The sequence below is a fragment of the Paroedura picta genome, chromosome 8, assembly GCF_049243985.1.
Source record: "Paroedura picta isolate Pp20150507F chromosome 8, Ppicta_v3.0, whole genome shotgun sequence".
Taxonomy (NCBI): domain Eukaryota; kingdom Metazoa; phylum Chordata; class Lepidosauria; order Squamata; family Gekkonidae; genus Paroedura; species Paroedura picta.
The window spans coordinates 5,107,141-5,133,835 of NC_135376.1; the positions used below are offsets into that span (position 1 = coordinate 5,107,141).

The following is a 26,695-nucleotide window of genomic DNA, read 5'->3' on the forward strand; positions in this document are numbered from 1 at the left end:
TAGTCTACCAATGAGAGTCAAATTGTACTCTGGAAATGACAGCCATTCAGTTCAAATTCTACTTTGTCAATGAGGGTCAATCAGTTCAAATTGCAATCTGCCAGTGAGGACCAATCAGCTCAAATTGCATTCAGACAACTGACTCCCTATCTGATTGTCTCTGCCGGGGTATGTGCCACCAATAGGGAGAGAGCACTTTCCAATAAGGGCCAATTGGCCTCCTGTCAGGAACCAAGCTGTTGAACCTCCAGCAAACTCACTCCAAAGATATCACTCTCGGGCTCCAGTAGGAAGCTTTAAATCTTTATTGGGTAGAAGTCAGCAAGGAAAAGGTCCATATGTTGCATATGCTCACAGACAGCGAATTTTGACAGGCACAATGTTAGGGAATGGCAGGGCCGATATACTTGGGCTGTGGGAAAAGGGGGCAAGGCAAGACACCAGCCTGGGTGGGAAAGCAGGATCCCAGCACCCTTTGATATGGAGCTGTGTTAAAGCAATTGCCCCCATCTGTTGTTATGGGCTCTGGGGAAACAACCTTGAAGATGAGAGGCAGTGAGATGTCCGGGAAGCAAGGAGAAGCCTTGGAAATGCAAGCTGAGCATAGGGGTGGGGCGGTGCTCTCCCGTCTCACTGGGATGCCAGAATTCTGGCAGGAGACTTGGGACATTGGGAATAGAGTCTAAAAATCGGGGCAGGAACCAGGGGTTCATGACATCTCCTCCGTGCCACCTTGGAGCTCATGGAAGCCGAGGAGGAGGTCAGCACCTTGGCAAGTGCCGTGGCAAGCAGGAGCGTTGGTGGCACGTGTGCACGCATTTGCTGATGGTCCCAGGGCCCCAGGAGGTACACCTGGCCTTGACCAGGGCCAGGGACTTTTCGATCCTGGACCCTACCTGGTGGAATTAGCTCTCAGATGAGCTCCAAGACCTAATGGGACTCTCTGAGTTCCGCAGTGCCTGCAAAACAGAGCTATTCCAGCAGGTGTTTGGTTAGGACTGGGCGGTGATCCTGGGGGGTGAGATTGTTCCCCCAGTTCCTGTGCATGGTATTAGACTGCACCAGGAACCCGATGTTATTCCACCAAACTCCCAATCAATATTGCCATCTGTACTGGTCCCAATGGTCCAATGTGTGAGGAGAAGGTTTTAATGTTAAATAATGTATACTGCCCTTTTGTATGATGTTGGGGGTTGTTTTTAGGATCATCGGGGATCTTTTTTAAGGAAAATTATTAAGCATGTGATTTACTGTATACTGTTTTTATTCTTTTTGTGAATGACCACGAGCCAACTTACTGGGAGATTACTGATTAAATAAATCAAAATAAACGTTCTGTACAGAATTCTAAAAGGTAAAGTGTGCTGTTGAATCACAGCCACCTCTTGGTGACCCTGATGGAGAAGTGGGTGAAATAATATTTTCTTAACGATTGTTCTGTAAAGAGAAGCTTAGTGTTTCAGACTCTTTCGTAACAGAAGGCCCAGAAACTTGTTCTTGTTCTTGACTGTGTTCTGCCAAGCCTGATATGTTCTATTCCCAAGGCCAGTGGAAGTAACTGGAATTGTTGATATTGAACCGTTGGAGTCAGGGTGACTTAGCATAATGGCAATGGGTTGGTACTGTGGGATGTGGAAGGGGTAGAGACCCCCGGTTATTGGTTTGACCCAAAGGGCATCCTCTTTTCCTTACTTCAATGGAAAATTATAAAGTCTCATGCAATCCTTTGTTCTGTACACAGATTTGGGAAATTTGGGACATGCCCCTGTGCCTGTATTTCTGCTGCAGTAAAAATATACAAGGTTATTCTCTCAGTGTGATTTGGGGGATGGCAAAGGGACCTAATGTAGCCGCTTGGCTATCAACCCCATGAAGTTCTACCTCATGAGTCTTTCAAGGTGAGCACTGCCTACCTTTGCATAGAAGCACCACTCTTTCTTGGTAGCAAATCTGAACCATGAGGCCTGCTAAGAATATACAATTTTGGGGACATGTAAAACCAGGCATTTCTGCAAGCTTATTCAGTAGTATATTCCAAAGCAATCCTTTTATCTACTTTGATCCTTAGAGATGCCACTATTCACTTGTTAATTAATAAGTCAACAATTAATGAATCAATTATAATTAATAAGTTAATTAATAAGGGGAGATTTATGTAGTGGAAATAAGCAATCTGGCCAAGGTTGTGCGTTCTGCGACTTGCAGTGGCCACCACTGATGATGCGGTGGAAGGGCCGGGGAAGAAAGATGCTCCATCATGAGCATGAGCTGGCTATCTGAGTGGGAAGTGGGGCACATGGCGTCTTTATAAGGCACCAGGTGCTCACAGCTCAGCCTCTTCTCCCACGGTAGCCAAGAGGGCAGCTACTCACCCCCCCTCCCTGCAGTTACTATCTTTGTTATGATGGTTTTACTGGTTATAGCTCATGGTACTTGTTATTTAGCTTGCAGATTTGTTGATGTACATTCTGCTGTGTATTTTGTCACAGCTGGCGGGATGGCAAGGGGAACAAGACTGTTTTTGGGAGGGAATCCAGAAAAAGTGACAAATGACTCCCCAGCTGACTGGTCTCTAGAAGAGGCAGGACTTTGTGAGCAGGGCCAGCCCAGTTGAACTGGACGGGCGGAGGCTAGTATACACACCCCCTGAAGCACCCAGATTCACTACCTCATGGGGTTACCCAGTGGCTCGGGGAACCGTGGCCCATCACGGAACTGGGACAGGCTCCCCAGGGCACTGTTCGGGTTCCACACAAGGGTCAGATGATCCTGCCTACAGTGCTTTGGGAAGCCAAACTGTGTCTTCTTTGAGGGGGGTGCGCCTGCCCCACCACCACTACAACTGCCAGCTTCCCCGTCTTAAGGAACCTGGGGCACGCCAGACGTTAGGCCGTCCCTCCCTCCCGTCTGACATGGAGGCCGCCAGCATCTGCCTTGATGCCACCTCCCGCCACTTCTGAGCAATCTGCATGCCTGCAGGCTGAGAAAACCCCAACGGCCCCGGCCTAAGCCACAAACAGAGGGGAGGGCCAAGGGGGGAAGCCAGGGAGAAGGGAAGGCTCCCGTAGGGTTATGCACTTCGGCTGCCACAGCCGCCATTCAAGCCCAAAGCAGCCAGCGCTGCGGTGTGTGGGGGGGATGGCGCCAGTGCCAGCGCACCAGTCAGTGCATGCATGCAGGCGCAGAGCTCTGCCATCGGTGCCACCCCTCCCCCCACGCTGCGGCACTGGCTGCTTTGGCCTCGAACGGCAGCTTTGGCGGCCGAACCGCACAACCCTATCTAGGATTACAGCACCAGACTACAGAGATCAGTTCCTCTAGAGAAATTGGATGATTTGGAGGGAGAACTCTCTGGTACTGCAGTTGGGGATGCCAATCTCCAGGTCGGACCTGGGGATCCCCTAGAATTACAGCTCCAGACTAAAGGGATAAGTTCCCCTAGAGAGAAAAGGGTGGGGGGTGGGGAATATGGTGGCTTAACCAGTTCACGTTTACATGAGCTCTCAATCCAGGCAGAGGACAAACGCGTTCCATCCAGGAGAAACAGGCGAGGCACATGAATTCTCGATTCTCACTGAATTCTCTCCCTAAGGGCTCTTAGGGGTCTTGGAGTTCAAAGAGGTTCACTGCTGATCCATGGAGAGTCATTCTCGAGATCCCAAGCTGCCCATGCTTGGTACCCTGAAGTCACCTCCGCCATATTTTCTCCCTTGTCTTTTTCTCCTTCTTTTCCTGGACTTGTGAATGCATTTCACCATCTCCCCGGACTCCCACTCTCAATCAACAGCTCGTATCATTGTTTGCTTGCTCTCTGGCCCAGGTTCCAGCTCAGTCCAACTTCAGACTTTGGATCCCCCCACTCTCCACCCTCTGCCTCTTTCGCTCCCTCGGGGGTAGAGAAGCCACACTGCAAATGGAGAGGCTTCCCTGACCGTGCTTTCTCTTAGTGACCCTGGCCCAGTCAATGTTTCTGGAAACAATGCCAGAAAAGTTCAAAAACCTGAGCAGGCAGTACTCTGAGATCCAGGTTATTAGTACTCTGAGATCCAGGTTATTAGTTGCCAAGATGCAACAGTGTCCATATATAACTAAAGTGGGGATGTAGAAACCCTACTCCTTGATCTGCTTGGACACGGAAGAAAACAAAATCGACACAACCAAGTAAGTGACTCTAAAAAAGTCCTTCATGAGAAGGGGGGATGGAGAACAGGCCGAAGGCAGCCAGCATGCTCAGCCTCCCCTCTGTTGTAACTGGGAGCTCTTTGGCAAACAAGAAACTTGCACCTCCCTTTACGTTTCTGATCTTGGAAAGTTCATTGCACTGAGGCTGCAAAGGAAGGCTTTCTCATCTGGAGAGCTCCCTCCTTGCCTGCCCCCGAAAAAAACTGTGCCATCAATCTTAAATGTAGCCTTGTAAATCTAGAGTGATTTCATTGAATGGCCCTGCTCACTGAACCCTGGCCCAGTCAGGTCCTGTAGTTTTGGAGAAGAAAAGGGTTGGGAGGGCACAGAGAACCTTGGGCACAAAGGATATTATCTAACTACTAATGGCTTTCCAGGGTGGGAGGATAGGTTTTGCCACAGGGGTGCATAATTTTTACAGGGATCTTACTGTGTGTTTTATATGGGGTTTTTTTTACTGTGTAACCCAAAACGAGACGGTTTGCCAAAAGTGGCAGTTAAAATAATCCAGTCATCACCACCACCACCACCACCACCACCCTCACCATAATCATCAGCTTTTCTTTATCTTGTCCTCTTCAGTTAATGTATTTCTGTGCTGATCTTTCAGTGATCTAAATTACCATTTAATTTATTGTGGAACAGATTATTATTTTCTGCTATTGCTTTTAAATTGTCCATTATAATAGCTCTCCTCTTCTCTACGGACAAGTCCCTAGGATGCTGCACTGAGACTTCTGTTTAATGTCAACATTTCCTTTTGCCTCTCATCTCTATTACTGCCCCTTAGGCTTACAATAAAGTCACAATATCAATATTTTAATGTAATATAAGTATGTCTTTCCATTTAATCAGAGCTGCCTACTGACAAGCATCTCCATACGATATGGGGCCAACAGCCATACAATATGTTAATAATTCTTTTGCCAATTAAGGTGATATACATTCCTTTTCGGAATTATTTATACTTATAAAATAATGAAAGGACAATCACTGAGGACCCATTATGAAAACAGGACAAATCTAGAGACCGTTTTGGTTGGAACCTTCACAATAAAAGAAAATGCAAGAAATGAGACTAGTTTCTCATTTTGTAGAGCTTTATTTGTTAACGTTTCTGGATATTGTGACTTTATTGTAAGCCTAAGGGACAGGTTCACATCTCTGTTTAGTATTATAACTACAAACCATCCCATTTTCTCTGTTCTCATCTGTCAACTAATCTAAAAGCTTCTAGCTGCGTTCTAAAGGTCACAACATGAAAAAAGGAATGTTCACAATAGAATGCCAACAGAAAAGCAAGGAACCTATTCAAGGCAATATTCTTGTTATAACAACATAGATTGAATTTTAATACAATTTTATATACATAAAGAATCAACCATAAAGGTTTCTAAATAATATCCATTTTGAATATCTTTTCATCAGCGGTTGAGTCCTAAATTCAAAATGTACAAATTTATTTCCATGCCATATGAATCATAATAAGTCAAATTAAACAATGAAACAATTAATAAATTAATGTCTTAAATGTTTTATAAAGCTCAGCAAGCTGCATGTTGCTGACTGAAGAAAGAACAGGGTGTGAGCAACCCCATCTCCCCCTTCTAGTACGTGAGGCCTTTACAAGGTCCACCCAGCAAAACAAGGAAGTTGGAGGGTCCTACATACTAACATATAAAAACCAATCAATCAATTTTCCCTGAAGTTCTTCTCTAGACTGTAATTTAAAATCCTTTCCTTCTGTATAAATCAAATCTTTATATGTAAGCCAATCTGATTTACCCCTTTTTCCTGACCTCCTAAGCATTTCTTCTGGTGACCAACCATAGTGTTGCAAGTGGTTCAAGCCTTTGTATTTTTTCCATCCCATAATTCAATTTTTCCTAATACAATGTTCCTTAAATTCCATATGGATTCTATCCTTGTCATGCCAAATGTATGAATGCCAACTAAACTGGTAGTTGAATCCTTCAATGGCTTCTTGTCCTTCAGTTGAATCCAATCTTTTATCCAAGTCAAAGAAGCTGATTCATGATAAATTTGAAAATCAGGGAGCGAGAAACCTCCTCTTTCCTTTGAATCCATTAAGAATTCAAGCTTCAGGAAGCGCCAGAAGTGGTGCAACTGTGCAGAATCTGATTGGGAAGCACAGCTGTATACATGCCCATGCGGGGCCCCTCCCATCCCCCTCCTGGTTCATCATTGGACATGGGGGAATCAACACGACCATATATGGTCATATCACCCAATAAATGATTAACAATTTTTTAATATTATGAAGAATTAATGAACTCCCATTTGTATAGGAAACCCTTCCAGGGGGCTGAACCCTGGTTGAGAAATCCTGCTGGGGGTTGGACTAGATGGCCTGGATGGCCCCTTTCAACTCTGTGATTCGATTCAGGGCACATGGAATGGGCTCAATGAGAAATGTTCTCATTTACTTTTCCAAGGCCCATTTCTCCCCCAAATCTCTACATCACCAGGGCCCTTGCTTCTTCCTGATCCCTGGAAGCTACAAGAGTCTGCAGGGAAAGTTTTCTCCTTCCTCATTGGGAAGAGCTTGTGATCAAAAAGTGACTGATGGGGGTACTCACTGCCTGTAAATTATACCTCCACAATGCACTGTTCCATATGGGAGTTCATGTCATAGAGTTTCATGCAGCCGATAGTGCTGCAACCACTCCAATATTATCTGATTATGGTCCAGCCGGATGGGCATTTTTCTGTAGATTCCAGCCTTCCCTTCATTGCTTTCCATATCTGAAATAACTCCTGAAAGCTCCTCTAAATTAATTTTCTTTTATACTGACCTGGGGCATGCAGTTGTCTCAAGAATTATTTGGAATTCCTAAAAGGATCATAGATAGGGCAGCCACACACTAAGAAGTGGAAAATTGCAAGTTTTCAACTTAAGTTTGATAAAGAAGATGAGGTTATGCAATAATTTTTGTAGCCTGCAAGTAATCCTTCAGATCTGTGCCTGTGGATATATCTGTGAATCCTCCTTAGATTCTTCAGATGGGCCATGAATCTTTTAAATTTTATTTCTTAAATTGGAATCTCCCAGGATTTGGAATATTAGGATGGTATATTTTGCTTTAATATAGAGGCAAAAGGGAATCTCCTTGAAGTGAAGCACAGTGAACTGGAAGGGAATGAATCTGGTGCTGGAGGTGGACCATGGACAATAACGGATGTGAACTGCTGGCTGCATTGGTGGTGTTGGCAGGTGGGAATTGGATTCTGGGATCCTGAGAGCCAGTTTGGTGTAATGGGTAGGAGTGCGGACTTCTAATCTGGTAAACTGGGTTTGATTCTGAACTCCCCACATGCAGCCATCTGGGTGACCTTGGGCTCACCATGGCACTGACAAAGCTGTTGTGACTGAGCATTAATATTAGGGCTCCCTCAGCCTCATCCAACTCACAGGGTGTGTGTTGTGGGGAGAGGAAAGGGGAGGCGAATGTAAGCTGCTTTGAGACTCCTTCAGGTAGAGAAAAGCGGCATATAAGAACCAACTCTTCTTCTTCTCCTCCTCCTCCATTGGACAGGTTTTCTAGAAGAAGGCCTACCAGCACATAATGGATTTCACTTATCCAAGTTGGGAAAGAATGTGTTTGGCAAGAACTTGGGGAGATTAACTAGGAGAGCTTTTAAACTGAAGCAATGAGAAGAAGATGTCCAATATAGAGATTCTGCCTAGGCATGCTTCCCCCATTCCAGGCAGGCCAAAACCTGAAATTCTACCTGCTATGTTTTTAGATAACTTGAGGATGATAAAAAGATGGAGCAAGTTACTTGTTTTGATTTTGAAATGGATGAATTTTCAGGATTTTGTGAAGAGTTGAAACCATTAGGTGATCAAGGAATTGTAATAAGGCTTTCTTCTCCAGAAATCATTGAGAAATCACATAGTGGTAATTCATGGATGCATGGAGACATTCTGTGTACTTAAGAGTGCATAAAAAGCTGCCACTGGATAATTGAAAGGGGTGGTGGCAGCGTGTAAGAAAAGAACATCCACTTCAAGAAGGACATCCAGTCCCTGCATTGGAAAGATATTCAGACAGAGAAAAAGAAGCAACGATCATGTTGGGAGTGTTGGTTGCCCTGTTGACGTGTCTCCTGATGCTTCACTTCCTGAGACAACTCTGGTCACACAAGTCCTACCCTCCTGGGCCCCTTCGGCTACCCATCATTGGAACTATTTGGCGAACAGGGGTCAAGGTTCATGAAGATACTGTCATCAGGGTATGTAATTCCATATGATTAATCTATATAGCTAATTAAAGTAAGAACAATTTTTAATTGTTTTCTTACTAGATTTTTTGGGTAGATGATTATTTTTGGAAGTCATCTAGGCAATTTTATGTATCAGGTCTGCATCTGTGTGGAGCTTTCAGCAAGGAGAGACGTTCTGACCTCTCTTCCCAAGAAGTTGTCTACAAATATTCTCTCTCTCTATGCCTCCTGATAACCACACAAGTGTGCAATTTGAAGGAAGGGCACTTGCAAGGAAGCAAAGTAGTTTGTCTAATCAACTGCAATGGCACTGGATTATCATCAGTTCCACCTAAGCAAACTGTTTTTTTTTATTGGCGGTCTCTGAACAGTCCAAATAATGTGGAGATCAAGGAACCATGTACCTGATGGCAGGAACAAGTTTAGGATGCTTTAGGATGCTTTGGGCTGATGCTTTGGGCTAATCCTGCGTTGAGCAGGGGGTTGGACTAGATGGCCTGTATGGCCCCTTCCAGCTCTATGATTCTATGATTCTAACAGGTTGCCAAAGGAAAGAACGGCTCTTCCAAAGTAGCATAAATTTTAGCACAATGCATCACTACGAAATCCGCTTTGCACTGATTGGCAATAGAAACATGCCTGGAAAAATGGCAGAATCAGCCACCTCAATAAACCTTTATGGTATTAACCACCTCATCAGTTCCTATCAATGTTGAATGAAATATATAATTTCAGCATTTGAAGGCCCAGGAGCGATAGGCCGCTGAAGCGCCACGCCATGGGGGGGGGGAGGGAGACATGCCCAATGGACCGCTGGCGGCCATGCCTCCCTCCCACCGCCACTGCCTGGTATTCAGGGCTCCACAGCCTGGTACCGGCCTGCGTGCTTGTGCCCATGAAGGGGTGGGGAGTCTCTTTCTTTCTTTTCTCGAATGGGTGGGTGGGGAGTTTGAGGATTGGAGACAGCAGAGGAGGGGTGAATAAATCCAAGAGGCAAATCTCTGCTGAATTAGGCCTTCTGGTATACTGTCACTTTAAGATAAGCCTTGCATCCAGGAATGAGGAAGTCTTTGCACTGATGCCCTTGCCAGTCAGGGAAGACTGCTTTGCTACAAGGCACAGAGAAGGAAGCTAATTTGCAAAAAGCAGATATCTGCACACTTACTGATGGTGGTTTTTCAAATACTGAGGAGTATATCCACATCTGGATATTGTGGGGGAATTGTAGGGTCACTTCGGATCAATCATGCATGTTGCGGAGGGAAAATTTAAAGTGCCCCAAATCAAAATGAAAATCAAATTCAGTGTAAATGCGAGGGATTTGTTCAAACTGGGAGTGGGTAAAAAGCCCCGTGCAAACTACACCCACGTGGGGAAAAATAGGAATCTGGGAGGAGGGAAATGGACAGAGAAGAGAGTGTCACTTGGCCAGGAGCGGAAAAGGTAAAGAAGAGTGAACTGCACATGTGACAGTGAAACAAGCCAGCTGAATTAATTTAATCTTTTCTCTTGTGTCTTTCCATGGAAATGGCAGCTGTCCAAACAGTATGGAAGCATTTCTATGCAGTGGCTGGGGCAAATGCCTATCGTTGTACTGTCTGGATATGAAGCAGTGAAAGAAGGCCTGATCAACCATTCAGAAGATTTTGCTGAACGGGTCTCAACTCCTTTCCTGAAAGCTTTAGGACAGGAATTGGGTAAGTCCTTGGGAAGAGTTAAAAAAGCAATAACAACCCAATATTGTTTGAGTGTTCCCTGCAGGTACAAGGCACAAGAGAGAGCAAAGGAAGCTCCTGAAGGTTGCAGTTACATTTGCATTTCTTTGTCTGGTCAAAACTGGAAATGAAAATTGTTCTGCATTTATTAGCTTAGCTACTTGGCACTGCTCTGAACTGGTTGTTCCTCTTTTCTACTACATAAACTGGACAGTCCACAGAGGAGACCTATGTATGCAGTATCTGAAGGGGATCTGAGGGGAACTTGAGAGGAAAGTTTTTCAATTCCTTTGTTGCAGGGACAAAATCTGGGAGCCATTCCGCACGACTTTAATATAGCACAACTCGTACATTTTGTTTTCACCACTAAAACTACGTTCCGCATGACGTCGTGAGCAATCTGCAACACTCCTGCAACACTAGCGCCAAAATCGCTTCGTTGTAGCGATTTCCGGGGAATCGGGAAAAGTGGATTCACCCTAGAAAATCGCTACACTCTTGCCAACAACCTCCAAAAAGACATGTGCGTCCTCAATGTAGCGGTTTCAACAAAGTCCTTCCCCCTGGCTCTCTCCTATGAACTCCCGGCGAAGCGATCACCATTTTTTTTCCCTCGTAGTGGGGAAAGCAACGAACCAGCGAGGCTTCATTCACCCAGCGAGGATTCTTCAGCTACAGTCCCTCCACAGAAGTGCTTTAAAGCTCCCCTAAGTCCCCAAGCACAACACAGCCCCCTGTTCGCAAGTTCCTTTTAATTTCGCCCCAAAATCGCACCCGTGCGGGGGGGGGATCTTTTTTCCACTTGGGGGAGCATGTTAACGATGAATCGCCAGCTCACATGCCAGCTAGATGGGTCTCTCCGTTGCAACGAATCAACGCATATTCGTTGCAACGTGTGTTTTTTAAAATAAAAACTGTGCTTATAGGGAAAGGAGCTTTTAGGGAGCATGATAACAACCGCCCATTGGCTGTTCCTTTTGATTGACGGCCAGGGGCGTGAACAAGCACAGAAAAAGATTGCTTCCTTTCTAGTCATTCCTGTGAGTCCGGAAACCTGTGGGGAACGAATGAAACGCTACTGGATTCCACTACAAATGAAGGTATGCGGAACGCCGAGATTCCACTATTTAAAAAGCAATTGGCAACATTGGTCCTTGTGCGGAATGGCCCTGGGTATGTCGCAACCTATAACTTTCTTGTTCTACTGGTTGGGCCTTGAGAAGGCCTCATTTAGCAGAAAGAGCCCACAAACAGAAACAAATTTCTCACCCACAGCAGTACACTTCCTAACATGTACATGGTCTCTGAGTACAGAGCCTGAAACAACCAAGTTGCCAGCTGTGTTTCATTATCACCTCTGCCAAGGTCACCTGACCTGGCTAGCCCAGGCAAGCCCAATCAGAAGCGAAGCAGAGTTGGCCGTTGCTGCCATTTGGAATGGTGACCTCCAAGGCATACCAGGGCCATGATACATGGGCTGGCAATGGAAAGCCACCTCTGAAGATCTCTTGCCTGGCTGCCAGACAATCTAAGGATCTCCTGGCTACATAACACCCTTGCGATATGCAGAACTAGACCTAACAATGCAGTAGCCCAGGCCTAACAATGCAGACCTAACAGTGCAGTGGCCCAGGCCTAACTACCCTGCCAGGCCATCACAGATTAATTCAAATCCCGCAGAGCCCGTAGCTCTTCCGGGAGCTCATTTCACCAGACTGGGGGCAGGGCCGAAAATAGCCCTGGCCCTGGTCAAGGCCAGGCGTATGTCCCGGGGGCCTGGGACCACCAGTAAATTCATACCCGCAGAGCGAAGTGCCTGCTGGGGGCATAAGCAGACAGGCGGTCACACAGATAAGCAGGACCCAGGCCGTGTAAAGACTTAAAGGTTAAAACCAAAACCTTAAACTTGACCCAGAATGAGACTGGTAACCTGTGCAGATGGTGTAGCATCAGCTGAGCTATATATGCTCCAATGCTATATATGCCATCAAATATCTGCGGTGCCCTTCCGTACTCTAAATTAGACAAATGGAGCAGTCCCCACTCAGAAAGGACATAAATCTGACATTAAAAACCACAACATTCAATAATAAGTGGGGCCACAGGTTGACGCCCCCTGACCTAGGGAACGGGTACAATTAAATGTTCAAGCCAGATTCAGAAAACGAAGAGGCACTCGATATCCCATTGCAAATTTATGTGGGTTACTGGAACATATGAACGGATTTCAAGAGAAAATCAGCATGTGTTTCACAGGTTCCTTCTCAGCTTCTGACTTTGCGGATTACGAAAGGCTGTGGCTGGTTTTAAAGGCAAGGCGTGGGCCACAACTTCTGATGTTGATGTACAATCTGTACCCTGGACAAGATGCTGTCCTTAAGACAGGCCCCTCACCAGGACAGATCAAAATTCCATCCATTCACCCTGCCCAGTCTGGCTGCCAGTCTGCTCCTGACCACCGCTGGGAGAGGAGGTCAGCAGGGCTGCCAAGGGGGATGAGAACAGAGGCTGAGCCAGCACTTTTCACCCCAAGGCTGCCCTAACTGTCATGTCCAACTGCCTCAGAACCCTGGCAGAGCTGGCAGGAGGTCCCCCCCTCAAGGAATGCTGCGAAGGAGCCTCTGACAGGCCCTGACTGAGGGAAGGAGGCCTTTCCAAGAGCAACGCAGGGGAGCCTGAGGGCCTTCCTTTTGAGGGGGGGGGGCTTTCCCCTTCTGCCAAACAGTTGCCTGACAGGGAGGCCACAGAAAAGCCCCTTCTCACTTAAAATACTGCTCTGGCCAGGGGTTAGGCACAGGCAAGCCATGTGTCTTTTTTCTTTGCAACTCTCTGCAGCTTCGGGCTGGGTTGCCATCAGTACGCTGATGACACCCAGCTCTATCTCCTAATGGACGGTCACCCGAACTCCCCCCCGTAACCATTTGCCAGATGTTTGGAAGCAGTGTCTGAATGGTTCGAGCAGAGTCACCTGAAACTCAACCCCTCCAAGACGGAGGTCCTGTGGCTGGGGGGAAGGGGCCGGGAACAGGCAGCGCGTTTACCCATCCTAGCAGGGGTGCAACTTACCATTGTGCCCCTAGCTAGGAATTTGGGTGTGACCATTGATGCCTCCCTGACTATGGAGGCTCAGGTCAAGAGAGTAGCGGTACAGGCATTTTTCTATCTTCGCCAGGCCCGGCTACTAGCGCCCTACCTGTCCCCTGACCACTTGGCCACAGTGATCCATGCGACAGTCACTTCCAGAATAGATTTCTGTAACTCGCTCTACCCTTGTCCCTGACCCGGAAGCTACAGCTGGTGCAAAATGCAGCTGCCAGGGTCCTCACTGGAACATCTTGGAGGGCCCACATCCAGCCGGTGCTGAGGCAGCTGCATTGGCTGCCAATTGCTGCCCGGATCCGGTTCAAGGTTTTGGCTTTAACTTTCAAGGCCATACGCAGGTTAGGACCCACATACCTGAGGGACCGCCTACCGCTCTATGCCCCCCGCAGGGCCTTACGCTCTGCGGGTGAGAACCTGTTGGTCGTCCCCGGCCCGAAGGAAGCGCGCCTAGCCTCGACCAGGGCCAGGGCTTTTTCAGTCCTGGCCCCTACCTGGTGGAATGAGCTCCCGGGTGATCTGCGGGCCCTGCGGGATTTGTCAGTTTTCCGCAGGGCCTGTAAAACGAAGCTCTTCCACCAGGTCTATGGTTGAGGCTGGGGTCAGCGAATCAGGGACATCGCTCCCCCCTAGGAGTTGGAGTGTACGCTACTCCCCTATCCTTTCCTCTTCACCTCTTTAATAAATGGGGGAGGGATGGGATTTTTAGCCGTCATGTTAGTAGATTGTTGTTTTAATGGGAATTTTAATGGGGTTAGTTGTTGTGACCCACCTCGAGCCTGTCGGGAGAGGCGGGAAATAAATCTAATAATAATAATAATAATAATAATAATAATAATAATAATAATAATAATAATAATAATTCCTGTCAGACCAATCATAGCTCAGTGTGGATCAATCACGGGGCCTTTATCTCAATATTTAATTACCATCTGCAAAAACTACTACCCTCCAACAATAACTGCATATTAAAAGATACTACCCACTTATAAATTCCATTGATAATGTATTTGTACATGGCCAGGTGACTCTCATAACCATAGTCATGAATGCCCTATATACGAATAACCCTCATAGACGACGAAGAAGAAGAAGAGTTGGTTCTTGTATGCCGCTTTTCCCTACCCGAAGGAGGCTCAAAGCGGCCTTCCCATTCCTCTCCCCACAACAGACACCCTGTGGGGTGGGTGAGGCTGAGAGAGCCCTGATATCACTGCTCGGTCAGAACAGTTTTATCAGTGCCGTGGCGAGCCCAAGCTGGCTGCATGTGGGGGAGTGCAGAATCGAACCCGGCGTGCCAGATTAGAAGTCCGCACTCCTAACCACGACACCAAACTCGCTCTACAAAGGGATATTGTGGTAGATATTTGACAAAATGCCTGGGTCCACATCCTCCCACCCATTTTTAATGGATTTATTTGAGATAGTGTAGGATAATAATTATTTTACTTTTGAAAACCAAGTATTCCTACAGGTATGGGGTTTGGCCGTGGGCACAGCTTGGCGTCCGTAGTAGCCAACATGCCCATGTTGTCTTTGGAGGAGACCTTAATACTTAATGAAGAGATGAATCCCTATTTTGCTAATTGTTTATTTTACGCCAGATTTCTGGATGACATTTTTATTGTTTTTGATCACAAAGAACTTTTTGTACATTTTGACCAGTAGCTGAATCACGTCCACCCTACTATTAAATTTACAGCACAATCTTACCCACATCAGTTCCCTTTTTGGATACCCGAGTACATGTTAAGAACAATAAATTGACTGTTTCTTCATATCATAAGGAGACAGACAGAAATAAATTATTGCATTTTGACTCACTTCATTTATGGTCATTTTCCCAAGGGACAATTCCTCCACATCAAAAGAAATAATATCACCCTACATATGTCCGAGCAGGCATGCAAAGCTTTACGGACGGATTTGACAAACCGCGGCCGCCCACAATGTTTCATAGATAGAGCAAAAAGGCAGGCAGAGAGTATTGATAGGTCTAGCCTTCTACAGTACAAAGAGGACCCCATTCACACTTGATTGACCAGTTCGTTCCAGCTATGCCATCCTGCATTCCCTTCCCATAGGACAGTTCCGCAGGGCTTGCAAAACAGAGACTCATTATGCATGGCAGGAGCCATGCCAGGCTGCTGCTGGGTCCTTACACTGGGGTGACGTACCCCACTGCTTCCTGGATACACACAGGGGAGGGAATCCCCCAGTGTACATGGACTGCCCTAGCATAGTGCGCAAGGGATGGAAAAGACTGGTGCACTGCATGGTGGCAGTGGAAGCGGGGGACAGGGTGCCACCTCTGCACAATGGCAGGGGAGTAGCATGCTGCTCTCCCACTAAGGTGAGGGTTGGGTAACACCCCATTCAGCTCCGCAGCACTGCAGAGTTTACAGGGGCATGCAGTGTCCCTGCAGGGACCTTGAAGGTCAGGGGATGGATTATGCATGAGTCTAGCACTGCAGGGCCATGGATGGTGCCTGTGGTATCACAGGGAAGGAGGGAGTTCCTGCATTCACTTACCACAGGTGTTCCGGTGTGCTGTGCCGGGCCAGGGCTCGAATGCCAGCAGCATCTTGCACAATCAGGGCTGCCTACTGCCACCACCCCAGATTACCTGCCCTATGAATAATCAGTACGAGTTGTTCTGCCAGGAACATTATTGAAATTGTGGCTGCCCAGTTTGGTGTAGTGGTTAGGAGTGCGGACTTCTAATCTGGCATGCTGGGTTCGATTCTCCCCTCCCCCACATGCAACTAGCTGGGTGACCTTGGGCTCCCCACGGCACTGATAAAGGTGTTCTGACTGAGCAGGAATCTCAGGGCTCTCTCAGCCTCCCCTCCCTCACAGGGTGTCTGTTGTGGGGAGAAGAAGGGAAGGCGACTGTAAGCCGCTTTGAGCCTCCTTCGGGTAGTGAAAGCGGCATATAAGAACCAACTCTTCTTCTTCTTCTTCTTCTTCTTCTTCTTCTTCTTCTTCTTCTTCTTCTTCTTCTTCTTCTTCTGAGAGCATGGCTTTGCAGTGAGCTCGTTTGGATGTGCATTTTAATACTATGAATTATTATTGTATTATTTATAGCAGTAATTTCTCAGTGATTCTTCCTGCCTTTAGGTATTATAATGTCAAATGGCCACATCTGGAAGCAGCAGAGGAAGTTTGGGGTAGCCACCATGCGGAAGCTGGGACTGGGGAAGAAAGGCATGGAGCCCCAAATAGAAGAGGAGGCCCTTCAGCTGGTGGAGACTTTTGCATGTGAAAATGGTATGTGATGTCAGGACATTTGGCTGGCCGATAGTTGCAGTAGTCTACCTGTGTCACCATGCTAGGGCCATTTTCCCTAAAGTTCTGGTATCTGATGTGTCATTGAGCCACAGATGTGAACACCTAGCATCCCTCTGCCCAAATCAGCTAGCCACATTAGAAAGCCAGTTTAGTGTCGTGATTAAGAGTGGTGGTCACTAATCTGGACAACCGGGTTGGATTCTCCACTCTTCTACATGCAGCCAACTGACCTTGGGCCAGTCCCAGTTCTCTCGGAGACCTTTCAGCCCCACCTGCCTCTGTTGTGGGGAGAGGAAGGGAAAGGTGTTTGTAAGTCACTCTTCTTGTTTTCTTCATTCAGTAACAAGAATGATAGCTTTAGACGAATTTCCCCATTTCCCCATGCAAGCTCTCATCCAGCTCAGCCTCCAGTGAAGCTGGGGGCTTTGGCAAGCCTTTTCCTCCCTAACAGGACCTGGAATTTGGCAACCCAGCTGGCTGCATATGAAGGAGGAATCAACTCTTGAGATTAGAGTGTGCTACTCTTTAATGGAGCCTCTTGTGGCGCAGAGTGGTAAGGCAGCGATATGCTGTCTGAATCTGTCTGCCCATGAGGTTGGGAGTTCATTCCCAGCAGCCGGCTCGAGGTTGACTCAACCTTCCATCCTTCCGAAGTCGGTAAAATGAGTACCCAGCTTGCTGGGGGATAAACGGTAATGACTGGGGAAGGCACTGGCAAACCACCCCGTATTGAGTCTGCCAAGAAAACGCTAGAGGGCGTCACCCCAAGGGTCAGACATGACTCGGTGCTTGCACAGGGGATACCTTTACCTTTACCTTTACCTTTACCTTACTCTTTAATGACTCTCCCACATTGGATCTCAGGATCCAGTGTGGAACTGGGGTGAGGAGGACCAGAACCCAGTAAGGTAACAGTACAGGTATATGTGCTAGCGCTCATTGTATTCCTGGGTGCAAAAGGCTTTGCCTCTAGTCTATTCATATTGTGGATCTCATGATTTCTGGAGATCTTAAGGAAGAAGTTGTATCCTAAAAGACATCTCAGAACAGTCTTTATTAAAACCTGCTGTGGTTGGATGTGAGGGTATATTTGTCTAAGGTATATGTTTTAGTAAATAACATGATACATTTTAAAGTGTTTTTTAAAAGATAAACCACTCTTAAGATTGTGAAGATCTCAGTTTTGTTTCTCTTATTTCACTATAACATCCACTCTGAGGCTGATTCTGCACAGGTAGAAAAGTCTGGGAGGGTGGTCACATGGCAGCAGGGCTAATCCCCATTTCCACATGATGTCACCACCGGGGTGGGCCTCTCATGGGCCGAAAGTGCATTAGGCTCCCGTTGCCCCACTTTAAGGGAACGTGGATGTTTTCTGTGATCCTTTAAGTGCTCCGGCAACCAATGGGCCCTAGCCTGGCAGAGGCCCATGTGGTGGTGCGCCCCATCCTACAGAGGCCCATAGGCAACAGAAAATCCTCACTCAACTCTGCAGCACTTTGTGCCACTGTGGGGCAAAGGGGGGCATTTTTTTGCAGGTAAGTGGGATTGTGTTCTGACACAATTCAACCTTCCTGTAAAAAAAACTGTGCCTCCCCACACAGCAGAACTATTCCACCATGGCTATATCCTTCAGGATGCACAAATTCAGAGTGGACCAGGTTTCCTGCCACAATGGGGACACAGAAAGTGGCGGAGTTTGCAGCTCTACCAGAATGCACCAGCACAACACTGGTGCAGAATCACCCTCAGTGTTCACCAAAGAGGGGACATTTTTTGTAACCAATTTTATTTTCAGGGCAGCCCTTTGACCCTGCAATGCCCATCACTAACTCCATCTCCAATGTGATCTGTGCTATGGCATTTGGACACGGGTTTCCTGTTGAAGATAAAGAATTCATCAAGTTGATGGAAATCATTGAATATGGGTCTAAATTTCTAAATAGCTCCAGTCATATTGTAAGTCATTTTCTTTTATTTTCCTGTTAGGTCAGGCAGCCCTAGATTTCCTGTCCTGACATCTTTAAGATGAACCCTTTAAGACAGAGGTTCTCAACATGGGGGTTACGACCACTTGAGGGGTTGTTCAGCCCTTTCCCACGGGTCGCTAGGGGCAGCAGTGGCTGCATGGCGTTTGCCTCCTGTCAGGAACCAAGCCGTTGAACCTCCAGCAAACTCACTCCAAAGATATCACTCTCGGGCTCCAGTAGGAAGCTTTAAATCTTTATTGGGTAGAAGTCAGCAAGGAAAAGGTCCATATGTTGCATATGCTCACAGACAGCGAATTTTGACAGGCACAATGTTAGGGAATGGCAGGGCCGATATACTTGGGCTGTGGGAAAAGGGGGCAAGGCAAGACACCAGCCTGGGTGGGAAAGCAGGATCACAGCACCCTTTGATATGGAGCTCTGTTAAAGCAATTGCCCCCATCTGTTGTTATGGGCTCTGGGGAGACAACCTTGAAGATGAGAGACAGTGAGATGTCCGGGAAGCAAGGAGAAGCCTTTGAAATGCAAGCTGAGCATAGGGGTGGGGCGGTGCTCTCCCATCTCACTGGGATGCCAGAATTCTCGCAGGAGACGTGGGACATTGGGAATAGAGTCTAAAAATCGGGGCAGGAACCAGGGGTTCATGACACCTCCTCCGTGCCACCTTGGAGCTCAAGGAAGCCGTGGAGGAGGTCAGCACCTTGGCAAGTGCCGTGGCAAGCAGGAGCGGTGGTAGCACGTGTGCATGTGCCGCCCCTGCCCCTGTTGTAGGGGTCGTGGCATTTGGGTAGTTGAGAACCACTGCTTGAAGATGACTCCTTGGTCTAAAGAATTTGGAGACTGAGGGACATCGGAATGTTCAACCTGGAGAAGAGGTTGAGAAGGGAAGTGATTTCTCTCTAAGTATCTTAATGGTTGTCACTTGGAGAATAGCTAGGACTGGTTCCTGTTGACAGCAAAAGATCAGACCCACAGTAATTCCAAAATCACATGATCACTACTACCAAGTGTGCTCACTACTTGCACTTCATCCACCAGTTCTTCCCAATTAATGAGTATCAAGCCTAAAATAGCAGAGCCCCTGGTTCTCTTCTCTACTGTCTGGGAAATTAAGCTTTCAGCAACACAAGTTAAGAAATTAACGGAGTTTGTATTTTTAGCAGAGTTGGTCTTCCAACAGATATCTGGATAACTGAAGTCACCCATGACCACTGTCCCCCCCCCCCTTTGAGAACTGTGTAATTCGGTCTAGGAGTATCTCTGTCTCTTTTGAATAGATTGTACCCCTCAATTCTAGTATTCCAATTGTGAGTATTATCCCACCAAGTTTCTGTGATTCCTATTAGGTCATAGTCCCCTTCTTCTATTAGGACTATTAGTTCCTCCTGCTTGTTTCCCATACTCTATGCATCAGTGTAGAGACATCACAATCCATCCCTTGTGCCCCCCATGGTTTTGGCTTTGAACTTCCTTAGGAGGTATTAGTTCCCTGCTTGTGTGCTGTTCCCTGTAGCTTTGCAATCTTCCCATCGCCAGTTCCTGCTCTCAAACCAGGTTCTGAATTTACATATCGCTCCCCCTTTGGATTTAGTTTAAAGACCTCTTCACCAGGTGTGCAAGGGTTCTCCCAAAAATAGTTTTTCCATCCCTTGTGAGGTGCACTCCATCTCCAGATAGGAGCTCCTCATATGGACATCGTAGACCACGATCCAGAAATCCAAACCTTTCCCGATGACACCAGTGACTTAGCCAATCATTCACTTGCATGGTTTTTCTCTCCCTTCCTAAGCCAGGGCCACTTACAGGAAGGACTGATGAAAACACAACTTGTGCTCCCAGGTCCTTTAGCTTTCCCCCCAGATCCACAAAGTCTGTCTTAATACGTTCCATGCTGTGCTGGGCAGTATTATTTGTTCGTACATGGATGAGAAGGAAGGGGTAATAATCTGTGGTGAGCCTGTCCAGCTGTTCTGTGGCATCCTTGATGTGTGCACCAGGTAGGAAGCAGACCTCTCAAGACAACAAGGCTGGTCTACACTCTTCGGCCTCTACGCCTCTCAGCAGGGATGTTGATTTGAGAACCTCACCAATCATTTTATAGACTGAGCCAGCTGACAGTACTGATAGGATTTTGCTTTCATCTTCCTTCTAGCTCTATGAACGTTTCCCATGGATCATGAAACACCTTCCGGGGCCTCACAAGAAGACCTTAGCAGGTGTAGAGATTGTGCTTTCGTTTGCAAGGAAGGAGATCAAAAAGCATAAGGATTATCACGCTGCCCATGAGCCACAAGATTTCATTGATTTCTACCTGTCTCAGATTAAGAAAATAAGTAGTCACATGAAATCAGGTACATTCAACAAGAAGGAAAAGGTTGATAGTACATGCAAGCTGCATTATCTGCATTATTTGAAACCAGGGCACTTGCAAGTCAAATATACAGTGACTGTTGTAATTCTGTAAATATGACATTTTCTTAAAAGGAATACTGAGAAAGACACGTTGACATGGTCAATACCAGAATGTTCCCTAGGCTTTGAATATTTTGTTCATCGATGAACTGATATTTAATTTTGTCAGATTCTATTTCTTTTCAAGAATATATTTGATTTCTATCAGTATCCTTGCTTTTTGGCTGACCAAAAGGTGGTTGACCTTGGATGACAAAATTTGCCTGGACCCTGGGACCAAGCTCATGATTCTAGCAGAAGATCACTTTGGGTGTGAAGCCAACCGATCTGATGCTTCCTCAGAACATCTTATAGACTCTTCTACCCATGGCTTCAGGGTCAAAATGCTATCTCACTATGTTGAAAATATGATCTCACTTTCTTTCCATGAACAACAGAGCAAGAATGACCCCAACTCTACATTCAATGAGGAGAATCTAACTCATTGCATCCTTGACCTGTTCGCAGCAGGAACCGAAACAACCGCCTTGACACTGCGATGGGCCTTGCTCCTCATGGCAAATCATCCAGACATCCAAGGCAAGAAGGGCTTCTGTATTGACTTTAAAATAACATTCCAAAAAACAAAACAAAACAGTTGCTTTAGGATGCTTTGGGCTGATCCTGCGTTGAGCAGAGGTTGGACTAGATGGCCTGTATGGCCCCTTCCAACTCTATGATTCTATGATTCTATGATTCAGTTTAAAACGATTATAGGGTTGAAATTTAAGTCTCTATTTTCTAGATTTGGAAACACGGTGTCATCAGAGATACATCACTACCTCCAATCATATTTATGATATCTCATATTGTAGGGTTTGGAAAAAGGATGACATATGATTTCCAGATTCTGCACACTTGTTATGGATTTTTTCACTTGAACAGTGTAATAAATAAAAGCGTAGACTCTCCATTGTATTCCATAACTCCTAGCCAGCAGGCAGAAGACCCATTTCTCAGGTTCTTCTTTTGTTAAGGATGCTTGTCATGAGGACCAATTTGGATTAATGGACTCTGGTTCTTTTACGTTTTTGTTTCTTTTATAATCTAATACGGTATGTGCTGCTTCGTGATCAAAGCCTGCAGCTCCACGTATATTCCAGTATTTGGAATACGTGATAATGAATAGTTTCTTTGTTCTTTAATGGGGTACAGGAAACTGCAGGGCTCATAATAAATGTATTTTTAAAATGTTTTCCTCAGAGAAAGTCCACAAGGAGATCGAAGATGTTTTAGGCTCCTCTCAGCTATTGCACTACCAAGATCAGAAGAAACTGCCCTACACGAAGGCTGTGATACATGAGATCATGCGTTTCAAGTATATCTTGTTTTTTGGAATCCCCAGACAATGTTCAAAAGATGTGAACATGCGTGGTTTCCTTATCCCAAAGGTACAGGATATGCTTCTGGTTGCCCTTCTCGATCCTAAGAGTAATATCTCTGAAAGATGTATATATCTAAAAGAAGAAGGAGGGTCATTTTTATATTCCCACTGAAATCTTCTGGCTTCCCAATTGAGCCCAGGATTGGCAGTTCCCATGTAGGACTCGGGAATCCCTTGGCATTATTGCTCGTCTCCAGGTGTCAGAGATCAGTTCCTCTGGAGAAAATGGCTACTTCGTGGGTGGGCCCCATGGCATGATACTCCATTGAAGTCCCTCCCTGCCCTAAATCCCACCCCCTTTCAGCTCCACCCCAAATGTCTCCAGGTATTGCACAGCCCAGAGCTGGCATCCCTAACTTGGACTGAAGAGGGAAACCCGGAAGTGAAACGGGGTATTTATTTATTTATTGGTATATTGTGGCCAACAGAGTACGTAAAATTGATCCAGTTCCTTTCCAATACTGTTCCTGCCTTTGCATATCTCATTTTCTGTTTGCAAATATCATTCGAACAGTCGTGGACAATTTGGGGGTTCAAAAAAGCTCTAATGGGGCTCTCAAAATTACAAACATTAACTATCAGGCTGTTGTTGCTACATTAATTTCTTTTCATCGTTTTAATTTTCTTCTCGCTTGGGTCACCAAATGCTGGAAATGGCTGGAGCAATTTAAGGGGGTCCCCCCCCCACAAACACAGCAGAAACCCTCCCATCGGCAGAACGCCAACCCCCTCTGCCACTCATTAGGTCAACAGATTTAAATATGTGGAATTTCATCCCCCACATATACAAGGGATATTATGGGGCATGCTGCGCCATAGTGAGAAACCAGGCCGCCACTGTGCATAAACATTCCATGTGGTCATCACTGTGATGGTGCCAAAATGTTGCTCCCCCCCCCCCCAATCTCCTGCCAGACCTCAAACAATCCTCAGAAACAGCAAATATTTGTCCTGGGACAATGACTAGACAAGACCAATGTCCTTGATTGTATACATCCTGAAGCAACGGTTTCTGTCTTCCAGGGGACTGTTATTGTAGCGGATCTACGTTCTGCTCTTCTTGATCCTAAGCAATGGGAAACACCAGAGGAATTCAACCCCAATCACTTTTTGGACAAAGGCGGGAATTTTGTGGAAAGGGAAGCCTTTCTTCCGTTTGGCGCAGGTAAGTGCACAATGTGATTGACAGCTGTTCACAGGGTTCTCTGGAGGATTACACTGAGGGATCCTTTCTTCTAGGACAGAATGTTTTTAGGAATCACTAAATTACCAAGACTTTATGACAAAGATTAGTTTGATGACCAACTGAAAGGTAAATTCTGTTAAATGTAGCTAGCTTGGACATGACAAGGCACTTCTTTATTTTTGTATATTTTGCATGACGTTCTAGAGCTCATATCCTGAGCAAGAACATGGGGATATTGAAGACCTCCCCGGTTTCCCGAGAGCTTTAAGTAAAGGAGGCAGGAATGGAATGTGGGTCTTTCTGCAAGTAAAGAATGTCCTTCTCCGTGGAGAGAGGACTCTTCCCATTTAAGCACTTCAGCAGGGCAAATGCTGCATCTCAGGAAGAAATAGGGAATCTAAATAGCTTTATTAGGAAGAGAGAGAAAGTTCGGCATTTGGTATGGAGGACTTATAGATGCAGCAACACAAGTCTCGGCCCATCAGCTCATGGTCTGTAAACCAAAGAACAAAATGGATGTTCAAGATGATACATTCTAGACCAGGGGAAGTCAAACTGCGGCCCTCCAGATGTCCATGGACTACAATTCCCATGAGCCCCTGCCTGGAAGGCCGCAGTTTGACTACCCCTGTTCTAGACAATACATGCTAATAGCTCTCTCACATGTTGCCTTCCTTTGTTTCCTTTTCAGGGGCCCGTGTCTGTCTGGGAGAGCAGCTGGCAAGGGTAGAGCTCTTCATCTTCTTTGCCAACCTGCTGATGGCATTCACTTTCCAGCTGCCAGGAGGTGTAAAGGAACTCAACACAGATCCAATAGTTGGTGTATCAGTAGCTCCCCGCCCCTATAAGCTCTGTGCTGTTCCCCGCAGCAGTTCATCATGAACTAAACAATTCAGAGTGTTCCATTTCTCCATCAACACCTTTGCTTCATCCTACCCTTGCTCTCACCTGCTCAATTAATTCAGTCCTTGTTTTCTCTAACAGAACTCGACAGATGTTTCCTCAAGGTAGATTTAGGCAGATCTGCCATTTCTAATCTTTTACTTTTGCCTGATAGAATCATAGAATCATAGAGTCAGAAGGGGCCATACAGACCATCTAGTCCAACCCCCTGCTCAACGCAGGATCAGCCCTAAGCATCCTAAAGCATCCAAGAAAAGTGTGTCTCCAACCTTTGCTTGAAGACTGCCAGTGAGGGGGAGCTCACCACCTCCTTAGGCAGCCTATTCCACTGCTGAACTACTCTTATAAGGACCCAGCTAATACTGCCTTTCCCAGTCATTACTGTTTACCCCCCCCCCCCCAGTAAGCTGGGTATAAAATAATCTTATTAGTGGTTTTGAAGTCTACATGTAAATTACCTATGGGACCACCTACCTCCTTATGCCCCCCCAGGGCACTGCACTCTGTGGGTATGCATTTGCTGATGGTCCCAGGGCTCCAGGAGGTACGCCTGACCTTGACCAGGGCCAGGGACTTTTCGATCCTGGACCCTACCTGGTGGAATTAGCTCTCAGATGAGCTCCAAGACCTAATGGGACTCTCTGAGTTCCACAGTCCCTGCAAAACAGAGCTCTTCCAGCAGGCGTTTGGTTAGGGCCGGGCGGTGATCCTGGGGGGTGAGATTGTCCCCCAGTTCCTGTGCATGGTATTAGACTGCACCAGGAACCCGATGTTATTCCACCAAACCCCCAATCAATATTGCCAACTGTACTGGTCCCAATGGTCCAATGTGTGAGGAGAAGGTTTTAATGTTAAATAAAGTATACTGCCATTTTGTATGATGTTGGAGGCTGTTTTTAGGATCATCAGGAATCTTTTTTAAGGAAAATTATTAAGGATGTGGTTTACTGTATACTGTTTATTCTTTTTGTGAATGGCCGCAAGCCAACTTACTGGGAGAGGCGGTATACATATTTTAATATAAATAAATAAATCAAAATAAATGTTCTGTACAGAATTCTAAAAGGTAAAATGTGTTGTTGAATCACAGCCAACTCTTGGTGACCCTGATGGAGAAGGGGGTGAAATAATATTTTCTTAACGATTGTTCTGTAAAGAGAAGCTTAGTGTTTCAGACTCTTTCGTAACAGAAGGCCCAGAAACTTGTTCTTGTTCTTGACTGTGTTCTGCCAAGGCTGATATGTTCTAATTCCAAGGCCAGTGGAAGTAACTGGAATTGTTGATATTAAACCGTTGGAGTCAGGGTGACTTAGCATAATGGCAATGGGTTGGTCCTGTGGGATGTGGAAGGGGTAGAGACCCCCAGTTATTGGTTTGACCCAAAGGGCATCCTCTTTTCCTGACTTCAAGGGAAAATTATAAAGCCTCATCCATTCCTTTGTTCTGTACACAGATTTGGGGAATTTGGGACATGCCCCTGTGCCTGTATTTCTGCTGCAGTAAAAATATACAAGGTTATTCTCTCAGTATGATTTGGGGATGACAAAGGGACCTAATTTAGCCGCTTGGCTATCAACCCCACAAAGTTTTACCTCATGAGTCTTTCAAGGTGAGCACTGCCTACCTTTGCATAGAAGCACCACTCTTCCTTGGTAGCAAATCTGAACCATGAGGGCTGCTAAGAATATACAATTTGGGGGACATGTTAAACCAGGCATTTCTCAGAACTGAGTTAGAAAGCAAGCTCATTCAATAGTATATTCCAAAGCAAGCCTTTTATCTACTTTGATCCTTAGAGATGCTACTATTCACTTGTTAATTAATAAGTCAACAATTAATGAATCAATTATAATTAATAAGTTAATTAATAAGGGGAGGTTTATTTAGTGGGAATGAGCAATCTGGCCAAGGTTGTGCGTTTCGCGACTTGCAGTGGCCACCACTGATGATGTGGTGGAAGGGCTGGGGAAGAAAGATGCTCCATCGTGAGCATGAGCTGGCTATCTGAGCGGGAGGTGGGGCACATGGCGTCTTTATAAGGCACCAGGTGCTCACAGCTCAGCCTCTTCTCCCACGGTAGCCAAGAGGGCAGCTACTCACCCACCCACCCTCAATTACTATCTTTGTTACAATGGTTTTACTGGTTAAAGTTCATGGTAATTCTTATTTAGCTTGGAGAGTTGTTGATGTACATTCTGTTGCGTATTTTGTCACAGCTGGTGGGATGGCAAGGGGAACAAGACTGTTT

General features: G+C 46.1%; 2 protein-coding genes across 3 annotated transcripts in view; both read left to right on the plus strand.

Annotated features, from left to right (window-relative positions):
- The window catches only part of LOC143842871 (cytochrome P450 2J5-like), a 78,342-nt gene that overhangs the window by 43,751 nt on the left and 7,896 nt on the right, over positions 1–26,695 (plus strand). Inside the window, exon 12 of one of the 2 annotated variants that reach the window (XR_013233382.1) lies at positions 7,740–8,075. The exons of the other annotated variant lie outside the window; for it this stretch is intronic. The gene's annotated coding sequence lies outside the window, so the exon portion shown is untranslated. Of the gene's footprint in view, positions 1–7,739; positions 8,076–26,695 lie in introns of those variants that run through there. 2 annotated transcript variants of the gene reach the window in all.
- LOC143842876 (cytochrome P450 2J5-like) lies at positions 3,211–25,677 on the plus strand. Its single transcript, XM_077348165.1, has 9 exons — positions 3,211–4,161; positions 8,082–8,439; positions 9,965–10,127; positions 16,365–16,514; positions 18,334–18,494; positions 20,676–20,874; positions 22,178–22,365; positions 23,382–23,523; positions 24,236–25,677. The coding sequence occupies exons 2-9, from the start codon at positions 8,278–8,280 to the stop codon at positions 24,424–24,426; spliced, it is 1,356 nt and encodes a 451-aa protein (XP_077204280.1). The 5' UTR covers positions 3,211–4,161; positions 8,082–8,277; the 3' UTR covers positions 24,427–25,677.